The 14,231-nt window shown below is 44.5% G+C and overlaps 1 protein-coding gene across 4 annotated transcripts in view; it reads left to right on the top strand.

The window, feature by feature from the left end:
* Window positions 1–14,153, top strand: part of EVA1C (eva-1 homolog C) — a 40,599-nt gene extending 26,446 nt beyond the window's left edge. For all 4 annotated transcript variants that reach the window (XM_055802472.1, XM_055802469.1, XM_055802471.1 and 1 more), the window contains 4 exons: window positions 6,328–6,471; window positions 11,392–11,463; window positions 12,242–12,331; window positions 13,621–14,153. In XM_055802472.1, coding sequence (XP_055658447.1) covers window positions 6,328–6,471; window positions 11,392–11,463; window positions 12,242–12,331; window positions 13,621–14,012 — 698 coding nt within the window. In that variant the 3' untranslated portion in view covers window positions 14,013–14,153. The remainder of the gene's footprint in view (window positions 1–6,327; window positions 6,472–11,391; window positions 11,464–12,241; window positions 12,332–13,620) is intronic.
* Window positions 14,154–14,231: the final 78 nt, after the last annotated feature.

Here is a 14,231-nt window from a genome sequence, read left to right as displayed (position 1 = left end):
AAGGAAGATTCAGGTCAGCAAACACTTCTCAGGTAGTAAATTACTCTTGTTAATACATGAAAGTACTTGAAAGAAGGCTTGGTAGTGGGTTGCGTCTAGCTGCAACTTGCAAGCTAGAACACTAAAATGTCCTTCCCAGAAATTTCACCTGGATATGCACTGGCTGGCCAGATGTGCATTCCCCTGAGCACTAATGACCAGCAGAGCCCTGAATTGCATGTCTTCATTGCTGGAAGGTAGGGTCCTTTTCAGCATAGCCCTCTCTTTCACCTGTTCCCACTTTTGGGAGGCTGAGAGAAGTGGAGAATTCAGGCACTCTCATCACAGTTTGCACCAGCATGACATGCCCTGGGGCTGGGTTTTGTCCTAATCTCCTCCCAGTGGAATGGCATTCAGCTAAGAAGAAAGGATGTTAGCAAAGCACATAGATTTCCAAAATCCTTTAGGTTCCTTCCAGCCCAACAAGGCGTCATGATTTTGTTGTGTAACAGCATTTTGTGCTACTGTGATTCCTTTTCTTTTCTTTTCTTTTCTTTTTTTTTTAATCAATATTGTGGATAATTCAGAGGTCTTACATCTATTACTCACTGAGAGTGACTGAAAAGCTTTTGGTTGCTTTCTCTTACTAAGAGATGTAGTATACTCATACTGTGAGCCAGTCCTGTGTGTAAGTCTCTTGAGAGCAGATGTAAGTGATGTAAAGGTACAGGTGGCTATAGGTAGATCTGGAAATGCTTACACACTCAAGTTATTAGGTTCGTGCTAGCTATAGACTTCTAGGTGCCATAAAACACTAACCATGTATGTTGGCCAAAATTTAGGAAATGCTGGATATTGAAGCACAGACACTTCAAGGACCACTTAGTCAATACCAGGAACACTTGAGCCCAATCCTCTGCTGTGGGAAGAAGAAAGCTTGTAGCTCTGAGCTTCTACAGAGAAGGTGATTAAGTCCTTTCTACACTGCAGGTGTCACTGTTTGAAGGCCTGGGTATGCCCTTCCATTCCTGAGCATCATCTGTTTAGCATATATTTACTAGGTAACTGGGTCAAACACAGGCCCTGTAGGCAGTTGTGCAAGTGGCAGGCTCCTGAATGGAGGAAACTTGAGGCTGCAGAACAGTTATTTTATTAACACAGGATAGGACCTCATACAGGGACACCATGAAAGAGCAAATGTGCTCCGGCTGTGAAGGCAGGGGGATGGTTTGAGCAGGGCAGATGCAGCGGCAGTGTTCTGTAGCAGGACCAGGGCTCAAGCTTGTGAGGTAGGTTCATGTCTCCCTTTGCAGCTTCTGCCACTAGTGCCTTGCGACTTTGGGTGTGGGAGACAACAGTCAACTGAATTTTATGGGTACAAAAGTAAGGATAAAATTGTTGGATTTTGCTTCCACTGCAAAACTGCAGAGTCAACTCTGTGTCAACTCAGAGTCAACTGCCTCTGGTTGCAGATATGATAGGAAAAGTTCCTTGTCCATGTCAGCCTGAGAAAACTGCGAAGCTTAGCAGGTGTTTTGGGCCCCAAAAAGTGCCAGTAAGAGCTATTGCAACCTCTGCCCCAACAAATCTTGTCAAGACAAAGCTCCCTAGAAAGAGAACGTGTTTAAAGCAGTGGCAGGATGAGAAGCAAATGTTTGAAGGGAAGAAGCGAGCAGCCACCGTTTTTAGAGTCCAGTTAACTTTCTGCTGAGATGAACAGGCAAAGTCACATTTGGCTGAGCAGATGTTTGAAGTTTGCTTCAACCATACTCAGACACACATCACTTCATCCATTAATGTTTTCTTACCTAGGAATACAGGGGGTTCTGGTGTATAATTTTTTCTAGCTTAGATTTTTGAACTGTTTGGAAAAGTACCGTTGGCACTCAAGTCTAAAAAATAAGCCTAAGAACTCCTGTCCTGCTTGTGTACATGCAGGTACATGTGTACCCAAATGGTGCAAAACAAAGCAATGAGCATTCAAGCAGAGGGAATCTGGTTCCTGCTGCTGCCAGCCAGCATGGGGTTCCACTTGTCTCTTGCCCTCTGTATTTGTGCTGGCAGATGAATCCCCTGCTCTGTGCATATGCATGTGCAAGAAGGAGAGAAAGACCAGGTTGGTTTGGTTTCGTTTGGGTTTTTTTTGTCCAAAATACATACAAACTGAATTCTGAACTCAAGAGACGCTAGTAAATAAAACCAAGCAATGGGCTAATCTCATGCAGGCTTACAAGGGCATCGCAACAAGCACTGCAGAGGGAGAGAGAGGGTGCAGCTTTTCAGAAAGCCCGGGTGCTGTCTTCACTTCCAAGGAATGGCTTGTGCTAGCAGTATTTTTAGTGTATCATACTGCCTTGTTTACTGACAATACTTGGACCCGGAATATAAAGGTATCAGCAACACTTTCAGTAAGTCCTGCTGATCATATTGTGTGTTTTTGCTAGAATCAGCGGTTCAAATGACCCTTTTCTGATGCATAGGCAGGACCCTGTGTGCCATGCTCTTGCATAAATTACCATGCTATTATGGTAACTTTGTTTAGGAATCTGCAGCCTTAGCTTGCTCAGAATGCCATAGTTTCCCCTTGTCAGTTCTTATCCCCAGAGCTGATAATATGGGCTCCACAAAGCACAAGCCATCCCGATTTGGTAGTGTGAAATCTTTGCTTTCAGTTGATTTTAAAAGCAAGCTCCTTATTCTTTTGCAGAGAGGCACAGCCCAGAAAGCGTAAAGCAGTGTAAGCCAGCAGCTTGGGATGAAAGCAAGAAGCAACTGGGCTCCGGTATTGGAGTGACAAATTGTGAAGGGGTTTCTTTTTTGGGTGCCCTGGTCCTTCACCAGCATGTTACTTTTCATGTCATGCGGATCTACATTTGAGACACATCCCCTTACCCACCACATTCTTGAGGCTCACCCTGTGCATAGTGATGTGGGAGAAGACGGCAATTAGTAACGTTTGGAGAGGATGTGACAGGATGCTATTGCCAGAGCTTGGCACAAGATGCTCAGGACGGCTCTGGCTGCTCCATCACCTGCAGGTCTTGGGTGGCAGGGTGGAAAGAAAGGGAGGGAAAGCTCCTCTTGTCTGAATTGAGAGAAGCTTTAAGAAACCAGAAGACAAATTGCTTCTCATTAAAGCCTGCATGATTTATGGCATATCATTTGCATGCCAAAACTTTCCTAAACAAAGCTAATCAGGCAGCTGAAAGCCTTTCCTCCAGAAACAAGGCTCTCTACTCCTAACTGTTAAATAGTTGCAGTCAGATTTGATAGTTTATTACTGCATTAAGAACCTCTTCTTGACACCCGTATCTCCATGCCATCCATGTAAGTGTCTGTTTCAAAAGATCCACCGAGAGTCTTGGTGTGTAACAGGCAACTTTGGGAGAAAGGCATGAAGAATGAGTGTTTTCCCAGTCACACATTGCTGCCTTTTCTGCTGGATGCCACCAGCCTTCTAGCATGCTGGGAACGTGCCTTTCAAAAGGCAGTTGATGTTAAACGTATGGTACCAATTTAGCAAGCCCCAGGAACATGTGTGTAGCTCAGACATTACTTAGACAATCAGAAAGAAGGCATATTGCATATTTATGTTCATCTCCTGATCGGTGATTTCTTTGGGACCGTTCAGTGGGACCATTCACTCATTTACTCAAAACGCGGCACTGACTGAATCCTCTCCTCGTTCAGGTACTGCAATAAGGTACCATAAGGACCAGAAGGAGGATAAGTTATTCCTAGCGCCAGCTCTGCGTTGCTGTAGCTGGATTGCTGTTAGACCCCAAGCAAGTCTGGATGAAACTAGCTTCAGCATCCCCTGAGCACACACAGATTCCTCTGACTTCAGTGTAGACACACTTCTGTAATGTCTGCTTGTGGGAGATTGTACAGATGAAGTTGCAGACATTGAAAAAGTGACCTTCGGTACAAAATACAGAGAATTCTTCCAAGCTGAAATCATTGCTCAGCTGGCATTGTAGCTGCTGGAAGAGCTAGTGGGGAGATAGCAAGGACACATATAATCCAGAGAGAAAAAAACTGAACATTTTTTGACTGAATCACTAAAAGCCAAAATGTTGTTAGACCACAGGAAGCTGTTAAATAGGGGGGTTTTGTTATAGGCCTTTCCAGTTAACATCTGTGGTGTCCTGCAGAAGCAAGCCAGCCTTGGTTTGCATTTACTCACCTGTGACACCAGGCAAGCTTTGGGAAGTTCTCCAAAAACTCGCGTGCCAAGAGCCTGTAGGCATATGACGACTGATTCCTCAGGTAGAGGAGCCAAATCCAACATGAATATAGATGATAAAGAACTATTAACTTCTACAGAAACATGAACAAACATTTACCAAAGGCAAAATGAAACATGTACTCACCATATCACTGAATTTGTAGAAAACATCAGCACAACAGCTGAAATTTTGTAGAAACATAATTCAGTTGCTATATCGTTGTTGTGCTCCCAGTCCATTCATTTATGAATCATCTGGTAATTCGTCCTGATGATTCTTCAGGGTTTTTTGTACTTGCCAAAATAAGCTACTTGGCTGACTAAAATGTCCACCCAAATATATCTTTACTCATCTGAAATCACCAGGGAGGGAAACATCTGAATTACTTAATCAGAACTACCCAATGTTTTAGGTCAGCCTTCTCTGCCTGCCCAGCAGTCTCCCAAGACACACAGGCATGAGGACTTTAGGTCTCTGAAAACACAGAGGAAGAGTTGCTCTCCCAAAAATCCATGTCCAAAGGTAACCTGCAAGCCCTTTGGCAAACAGGTCAGCCCAATACCTCCCGATGAGCTTCACTCAAGTATATGACTTATGTAGTGCTTCTGTCAGGGGTTTAACTCTAAAAATCACAGATCTGCTCCATTTTCATATACTAAATGGCAGTCTTCCTTGTCAAGAACTCCAGTCTCAAGCCTCCTCTTTCTTTTCAAACAAGACCGATTTGGGGAACCTTTGGAGTCTTCGCAAGCACTGTTTCTCCTTCCGCTTAAGGGGCACAAATGAGCCTCAGCAGTTGGAAGGTGACCAGATGTCTTTATTACAGGAAGGAGGACTGTTTTAATGCCTAGAGAGGTATGTTTTTAGAGCTCTGGAGTGTCCCTGCCTTGGGAGACTAGAGTAAGAAATACCAATCATACACAGAAGGTCCTAAAATGCATGAGGTAACGCTGACTGGAAGCAGACAGCTTTAGAAAAGTATTACTCCAGACTTGTCATTTCTGCATAGTTTCTGTTTAGAAACCAAAACTAAAGGGTGCTTTTGCGTTGTGGTTTGGAGTTTAGCACATGTGGATACTGGAAATTTAATCACATCTATTCTTCCTTTTTTTAAAGCAGATCTTTGAAAGTTTGACACGTACACTTTCCCACTCAAGTAATTTCAGCTTCAGAGTAAAATCATGCTAATCAATTATTGTTTTAGTAAGTGTGGTAGAAGGCCTACGTCTTGAACAAAGAAATCCCAAATCAAAGTGTAGATATTAGCAAGGCAAGTTTTCACACGTGGTGCATTCTTCTTGTTCTGCTCAGTCCACAGGGAGAGAGAGGTTCAGCAATGTGGACTCTCTTCACCTGCATAAAGTCGGGGGTGGGTTAGGCTGCTCTGAAAATGATGTGGGTTGCTTCATGTAATTAGGGCGTGAAGGACAGTGCAGCGTAGATGCTGTTGAGGTTGCTTTAAGCATGCAAACTTGACTTGCAGTGGCGGCCTTACTAGAGCAGCCTGAAATTTGGTATGGGAAGAAGCAGCCAGATGTTTTCCTGATTAAATATTGAGCCCATTTTGACCTCTTTGCCACGGCAGAATGGCTCCTACCAGTGACAGGCATAAGAAATCAAAAGCTACACCAGACTTCACTGTAGCCCTAGCTATTGCATCACACACAAATTGCTCTCACCTGGCTTGAACTGAAATTAGGCATCCAGTCAAATCATCCATCTCGATAGCCCAGGGACCTGCAAACAGCACTGAATCTCCCTTCATTTGCACACTCATCTTGAGATGGAATAAATGGACAGCTATTTGGACGTGCTTTTTTTTTTTCCAAGTGATCCTGAAGGGAACATAGAGGTCTTATACTGGGCACCTGTTCAGAGCTTGACATGAATTTTAACTGCAACCTTAGTATGCACCTGAAAGAGCACGAGGTAGCTTGCTGCAAGTTCATATTTTCATTGCAGCTGACTTCCTTACATTGACAAGTCTCGATATTTAATTCTGAAATCCTGCTTAGGCAAATATAATTGAAATCAATAGCAAATTTGTATCTCTAGTCATGCATATAGCAGCTATCATTTCTGATAACACCGGTGTTTATTTATTGTATTTTTCTTTCAGACTGTTTGTCTTACACGGCGCTAGAAGTTTTATCAAAAAGGTGTTATGGGAAACAGAGATGCAAGATCATTGTCACTAGCCAGGATTTTGGAAGTCCGTGCCTACCTGGAGTGACAAAATACCTTAACGTCAGCTATGCATGTGGTAAGACCAAATGCACGATCGCTTTAAAGACCTCATTCTGCTTGTACAGAAAAACAATGCCAAATGGTGCACACATGGGGAGATACACACGTGCATGAACACAGAGGCTTCCTAAATCTCCCCGTCCTTTTAACATAGGAATACAAGAACAACCAGAATATGTGAACAATCCCATGGGCAGAGCTGCACCTAATGTTAACTCAGGCATTAAGGTTGGTTTTTTTCTATAAAATGCAATTGACAATACAATTTCAAGTATGTGGTTTAGTATTTTGAGAAATACTGTCATAATAGGAATCTGTTCTACAGAATTCACCTGCAGCAGAGCTAGGAAAAATAACCTGGCATTGCCTGCCATCAGTGCAGGTAAAGCAGTCCAGCATAATTGAAGCACTGTGTACAAGCCCAGTCCTGAAATCTGATTCACATGAGCATACCTACAGCCTTTGGCCTTACAGAAGGATTTCCTTCCTCATGGGCAAAGTCTCACTAAAAGTAAAGGTCTGTGGTTATACATCCTTTGCAGGACTGAAGCCTACTTCAGCCCGTTCCTCAGACAAGAGGGAAGAGTTTTCCATATTCTTTACCATAGACTAATACATTTACATCAGGGGAAAGCAGAATTCCCTACAATTCTTTTTCTCAAAAGCAAAGGTCACGGGGCAGTAAAGTGGAATATCAATGAAGGTGAGAGAAAAGTGGTTGCAGGACTTCAGCGTAGTGCCTTATTGTGGTATTGCACATTTTTAGGAATGGCTGTGCATTTCTTAAGCCTTGAACAGATTTCCTCATGCTCTGCTTGCTGCTGCTGACTAGCTGTGGGGTGGAAGTATGAGGGTCAGGGGTGATCGTCTCTCACACGTCTCTGCTTCAACCAGAGGATGCGTAAAAGCTTTTTCACCAAGTTACCGCTCTGCTTACTGTGCACTGCTTGGAAAGCTGCCAGCCCTGCTCCTTTCTGGCTCTTTCTGCTCTGCAGGGAGTCACAGCAGTAGCTCCATGGGGACATACCACAGAGTCCTTTCGCTGCATCTCTAGTGAGTAGTGGTCAAAGGACACAGGTTATCTGAGACGTGCTTTTGCGAACAGCAGTGTAGGATTGATTACCAGATCACCATGTACCTGAAGATCAGAGGAAAATGAGCCCCGGCTGCTTCCTTGCTGGCATGAGAGATTTTCTTTTCCAGTGTTCCCGTGAGTTAGTTGTCAGGTGGGAGGCATTGCAGTAATTCAGCTTTATGTTGTTGAAGAGAGCTGGAGCTCTGCCTTTGCACTATGTTATATTATTGTGGAGTTGCCTTCATGCTGTAGTAACTTCATGAATGAGTTAATGGAATTCTCTTTAATTAGAGTAAGGATAATTACAACAGATTGTACTTTATTGCACATCTATGTACTAGAAAACCAGCATAAGTTTGTTTACAGTGAGGTTTTGCATTGTATTACTTACTGAAGTCATTTTGCAAAAACACGTGGGTAATAAATAGTGTTCTTGTGTGCTGCTGGCACATTTTGAAGACTGTTTTCTTCTGCCAGATCCCACCAAGCTGTGCAATCTGAAGCATTAGCCAATGATTTGCAGGTCCAATTGTTTTACAATCATCTAGTGAACATGGGAAGAATTTGAGCATATTCCAAAACAATATTTTACATTCTTTCCCCTCACTAGAAGATCCCTGCTAACCTGATGCTTCCCAAGATAGGTAAACAGACCTCCCCCTGAAATGACAGGAGCACGACAGAGCAGACCACTTTCTCTGAGGACTGTGCCATACTTGAAAGTATTTGCATCATGGTCAGGAATGTGAAAAAAATCATAGTCCCCACCTCAGTGGTCAGCAACCATTTAGGGCTAGTGTGTCTGGCTGCATTTTTATTTTTGCAGTTAATTCCTGCTAGTAAAAAACTTAAGCAGGAGCCTGGGGGTGCTGGTTTCTTGTGGTCTCAGTGCCCCCAATTACCTGCTCCGCATCATCTCGTGTCTGCACAAGGTGACACCTCCTGGCTGTCACGGAGGCTGGACTTCAGGAACCTCTCTCAGGAAACACAGCTCCTGATCCCCTTCATTGTATCTGCACTCCCTGGATGCCATTCAGAGGCTGTCTGTGGGCTGCCTTGGGCAACTTGTGGTAGGTGACTGACTCCCACCCTACTTGACAAAGCAGTGCTGGCACAAGTTGTGGTATAGATGTGACTATCTTGATAAAAAATGCTCATGCTAGTTCCAGTTATGCTGTTCATCGACCTGATGCAGGCTATCCTGGCTAAAGTCCTTGTGTTTGAAATGGAGTCATAATGAAAACTAATGATGCAAGCAGTGAGGAGCTTTTTTTTTGTCCATGACATTTTGAATTAAGCATCCTCCTACAACAGGTATTTGAATAGCATATTAAACAGCTGTTCAAACCCTATGGGAAGCCATGGGGAAAGGATTCAGTCCTGTAGCAAGCAAAGCTCTGGGAAGTGCCCCCTGAGAGGGGAGCAGGAGCAACATCGGCACAAGTGAAGGAACCCTGACCTGGGCACCAGGCCATGTGACAGGAGCTTCAGGTCATGCAAAGGTGCCAGGGACAGTGCGTCCTCCCAGGATGTTGTTCATAACACATGCACATTGTTCATACCAGCCAGGCCTGCAAATTCAGAGTGCAGCCTGAGAACAAACCAACCTGCTCACTGTCTGCCTCATGCACCAGCAAAAATATTTTGCTGCTGGCAAACTGTTAAGAATTACAATGAGGTGCAAGCCAAAATAGAAATGAGCTCATTGTCCCCTATCTCTCTTGGCCTTCTATTGCAAACAGAAGTTAAAAGTCCCCAAAAAATTCCTTCATCAGGAAAGGAAACAGCTATGACTTTGAGCCCACACATAAAGAAAAGTTCTGCTCAGAAAGAAGTGTTATTATTAATTATTTTTCAGATGAAAACTATGCTAAGCTGCAAACCTCATTCTCCTCTGTTCCGTTTAACTTTCCTGAGCACTATTTATTGGCATATGTTTCTGTGTGGGATAGAGGTGAGCTTCATACTTGAAATTTCTTCCTTTTTTTCCCTGCTTCACATCAGTCTGAAAATCAGTCAATCTGCCTTCACATAGTACAGGGAACAGGTGCCAAGATCTGGGTATCTGAAGGGCTCATTCATCTAACACAGAATATGTGAACTCTCAATGTCTGCATGATGCATCTGCTTTTAGCTCTTTTAATTATTTTAAGAAGGGTGGGAAAATTTATCAAGGGAAAAAAATTAATGAAATGTGAAGGATGCAACCCACTCCCACCCAGTGCATCTCTTCCTAGTCTGTGCACCTTCCTTCTTGGTGACCATTTATCTCAGAGGCTTTGCAGAGGATATCACGCAAGACTTTAAATGTTTCTCTGAGACTTACAGTGAATTACACTCATCCAAACCCAGTATCTAGATGCAGTTTAGCATCTGACTGTAGCCCAGTTAATCCTGTATGTATAGGCCAATATTGTCTCCTACCCACTGCTTGGCACACCCCTTGTGGGGTGGAAAACAAGGGGTCGGAAAACAAGGGGCAGGTCCCCATACTGTTTGCAGCTGCATTGATGTTCCTGGAGCTCCGTACAGGCTGGTGTGTGACTCCAGTCACAGGTCCAGAGCTGCCCTTACTAGTCCCTAGCAAGAAATTGCAGTATTGCCTGTCTCCTTTGGTGTTTCACTGTTCTTTAGGTGAAAATCACTGGGTCTCTGCCTGTGTGTCCCATCCCTCAGGCTTGCTCTTCCTGCCACAGTTGCCCTTATCTCCCTTCCCTGCTCACCCCACCTTCACAGAATCATAGAATATCTCAAATTGGAAAAAATCCATAAGGATCTTGAGTCAACTCCCTGCTCTTTGCAGGACTACTTAAAATTACACCATGTGACTAAGAGCATTGTCCAGATGCTCCTTGAACTCTTGACAAGCTTCATGCCATGACTACTTCCCTGGGGAGCCCATTCCAGTGACCGACCACCCTCTCAGTGGAGAACCTTTCCCTAAGGTCCAAGCTGAACTTCCCCTGATGCAGCTTCATTGCATTTCCTCGCGTCCTGTTGTTGGTCACCAGAGAGAGGAGATCAGCACCTTCCCTTCTGCTGCCCTCCTTGAGGAAGTTGGAGGCTGTGATGAGGTCACCCCTCAGCCTTTTCTTTTCCAAGTTGAACAAACCGGATGACCTCAGTCACTCCTCGTAAGTCTTGACCTTGAGACCTTTCACCATCTTGGTTGCTCTCCTCTGGACACTAATAAACTTTAATGAAAAACGTAGATATGTAGTCCTTCAAGTTGCTACAGAGACTCAGAATAAGTGGTGTTGAATAGGAATAAACAAATCGCTTTCGGTCTTCTTCCCAGTTACTTTCTTTCCTTTCCCACCTCCTTTTCCTCCCTCCCAGTGCTACCCTGTGAGCAGCGTGCTCTTTGCCACTGTCCTATGCCACAGCATCCTGGTGCTGTGCTTCGCAGTGCGCCAGGTCTGTGGGTGGTGGTGGCAGGAGGAGGGCATATAACCGGGCACAGCCTCTCCTGAGGCATTTGCCAGCCGTCAGGGTTAGAGTATAACTCAGTTCCTAAAAGTCAAGGCGACACAGCAGGCAGCGGCCGCAGCCCCGGCCGGGGCTGGTACAGCGAGGATAAGCACCATGCACCACCTCTGCAGTCGTTCCCGGCCTTTGGGCGCGATGGAGCATCTCTGGGCCGCCGAGGAGGCTCAGGCTGGCTGCAGTGTCGGGGCTGGGCTTGCACTCTGGCAGGGCTGGCGCCTGCCCACGCTGGCTCTGGACACAGCCACCCCCTCCGATCCCTTTGATGCCACCGTCAGAAACCCAGTTAATAAACTCAGAGTTAGCAGTGGGATTGGTAACTAACTGAGGGTCTGGTTCCTAAAACTAACAGTATATTTTCTTTCATCTTTTCAGTTCCTAAATTTATCCTCACGGCTGTCAACCCCGTGGTCACTGATAGCAAGTCTTCCGTCAAACAGAGTGATGGTATGTGCCATCAAAAACCATACAGTTTGCTGCTGTCTTTTGATTGAAATAGGACGTTTTCCCACTGCAGAGCTCGGTCTGAGGGAGGTGGGATGAGGTAACGGAAACCGTGCTGAAACAGCTGCCCTTCCCCCCAGAGGGCAGCGTGATGGGCTGGGAGCAGGACAGGACTGGTGCAAGCACTGTCCTGCTGTCACAGCAACGCTACGAAACAAGTGGCCTGCCCGGACCTACCCGTAACCAGCATGTTGTCTATTAACTTTGAACTGTCGGAAAAGTAAAAGTGAAATTGCGGTTGTTTCAGGGCGGAGTCTAACTGTCAGGAGTTACACCAACACGTGCTCTTCTTAAAGGCAACAAAATTAATGATGTGGCTAGTGCATATTTGCTGTGATCAATAACGGGAGTGTACTGCAGTGACTGGGCTGGGGAGTCCTTTTGAGAGCTGTGAAGTTTAATGAAGTAAAACTGTTTCAGAAACCTCAATGGGAGTAGACAATGGGTTTCATTGATTAAAAGAATAGATTATTTTAAATTAATTTTCCATTTTCTAGATATTCCGTATTTTCAATACTTCGTTATTTATACTTTATTTCAATATTTATTTTATATGTCAACCGTCTTTTGGGCTAATGTTCTGCAAGGCTCCTATGACACAGTGCTGGCCTGCCTCTGTTTCAGGTGGCCTTGTTAGTTTAAAAGTTATTGGGTAAATATCAGTTTAGTAGCTTCATCATCTATGATATGATTGAATTTGCTTTACCTTCTCGTGTCACAGGTGTCGACCTTGATCCAAAGGAATCAAGACTTCCAAAGAAAGATGGAATTATTGTTAGCAACTCCTTGGCTACATTTGCATACATTAGAGGTAGGAAAATGGGCTGAGATTGTTTGGTTCATTAGATCATGGCATTTTGGGAAAAGGGAAGATCACCTCAGAAGGTCACAACTGGTAATCCCCTGTTTATAGTAACGATATTATTACAACAAAATTGCAGTCCTGTGGATGGGGCAATCGCAGCATAATTGCTATTTATAGAATATTTTCCATCTTGAAGGATCCAAACTCGTTTAGTGACTGCAGCTAAGATATTTGTTAATGAATATTTTCAATGGGGACTGTTGGTTGTTCAGTGTTTTTGAAAACCTGGTCCTGATCTAGGAGCAGCACTAGAGACATCCGTTTTTGGAAATGTTGGTTTGCATACATACAAGGATCATCGAGGAGCAGCAAAACAAACAAGCAGCCCAAAGCCAGCCATCTCTGGTGTGGGACGTGGCAAGTCTTGTGACTTAGCAGCACTAAGGCAGACTTTGTTCAGGCAAATTAATCTGTGATACCAGATCTCTTAACAGCACAGAAGAAGTCATGAATTTTGGAAGTGAGCAAATGCTGGTGCTGAGAAGCAATTCTGGAGCTAAGATTGCTGCTTTTCTAGAAAATGCCAAGAACCACCCAGCTGTTGAGCATCATCTCACAGCCTTTGCAAGGAGCACGAAGGGTGGCCACAGCCTGCTGGCACAGCGAGACAGTCTGTCCTTGCCAGCAGTACCTGGCTGCCCCCAGCAGCTCTCCCCAAACCCCCTGACCCCACCACCCTTGAGACCTCCTAGCAGCACCTCAAACAGCCAGGGCTGGATTTTACAGCCCATTGAGAAAGGCTGTTTCCACATCTGTCTCACTTGTTGCTATACTGAGAAGTGATCTTGGACTGTGTCAAGGAAGAAAAATGCTCCCTGCCCAGCCTGACCCGGAGATGCTGCCATGGCTCTGTGGAGCCCAGAGTTGCTCTTCCCATGCCCCCTCTTCATAAGGGTAAGGCCTGTTTTGGCAGGGTGGCTGGAAAATAAAAACCCAGGGGTATGCCTCTGGCATCTGGTTGAGAATGCTAGTAAGATGCTAATAACGAGATGTTATTAAGAGGCTGGGGTTTTTGCACTGTAATTTGAAGAGGCAGAGATGGCAGTGTTCAGACTGCAAGTGCAAGGTGGTTTTGGTGAGTGACAGAAAAAGCCTCTCCTCACCCCCAGTCTCCCGAAGCTCACCCCACCATTATGGCTCCACAATGCAGGGCACTTCAAAATGGAAGTGGACTTTTTTTGTACCTAGGTTTTGGCAGTTTGTGAAGTGTTTAAGTACTGGCTTTCTGATTTCAGATCACCTTGAAAGAGCTGCTCTCCTGTTTGTGTCCAGCGTTTGTGTGGGGTTAATCTTCACACTGTGTGCTTTGGTGATCCGTGTGTCGTGCTCAAGTGACTTCCAGAAATTGCACAAAAAGAAGGATCAGTTAGTGCAAGAAAGTGATGGAGTGTACGAGAACAGTGAAAATGAGGAGGAGGAGGAGGAGGATTCCTCTGATTCGGACATCAGGGATGAGATAGTGGGACTTTACAGACCTTCTTACTCAGGTTATAATTCAACAGAAGCTGCGGAACTGGCTGAAAGGATAGAGCGCAGGGAGCAGATCATACAAGAAATTTGGATGAACAGTGGTTTGGATATGACACCTCCTAGAAATATGAATACATTTTATATTAATGAACAATAAACGGCTTATTTTGGATGACACCCTAGCCCTTTTTTAAAAAAAAAGAAATGTACCTTCTGTGAAGGAACATTTGTATCAGTGCATATAATTATTTGTAAAGTAAGAAGAAATCTATACAATAAAAGGAGAGTTTAAAACCCTTGACTGTCTAGAAATTGTTCTGTGAAAAAACACTTCTACAGACCTTCATAGTTTTTAAGTTATGTTATGGCTTACTTT

Source organism: Falco peregrinus, chromosome 4, assembly GCF_023634155.1.
Source record: "Falco peregrinus isolate bFalPer1 chromosome 4, bFalPer1.pri, whole genome shotgun sequence".
Lineage (NCBI taxonomy): Eukaryota > Metazoa > Chordata > Aves > Falconiformes > Falconidae > Falco > Falco peregrinus.
Note: the sequence above shows the minus strand (reverse complement) of the source record. Positions and strands in the feature narration are given on the sequence as shown.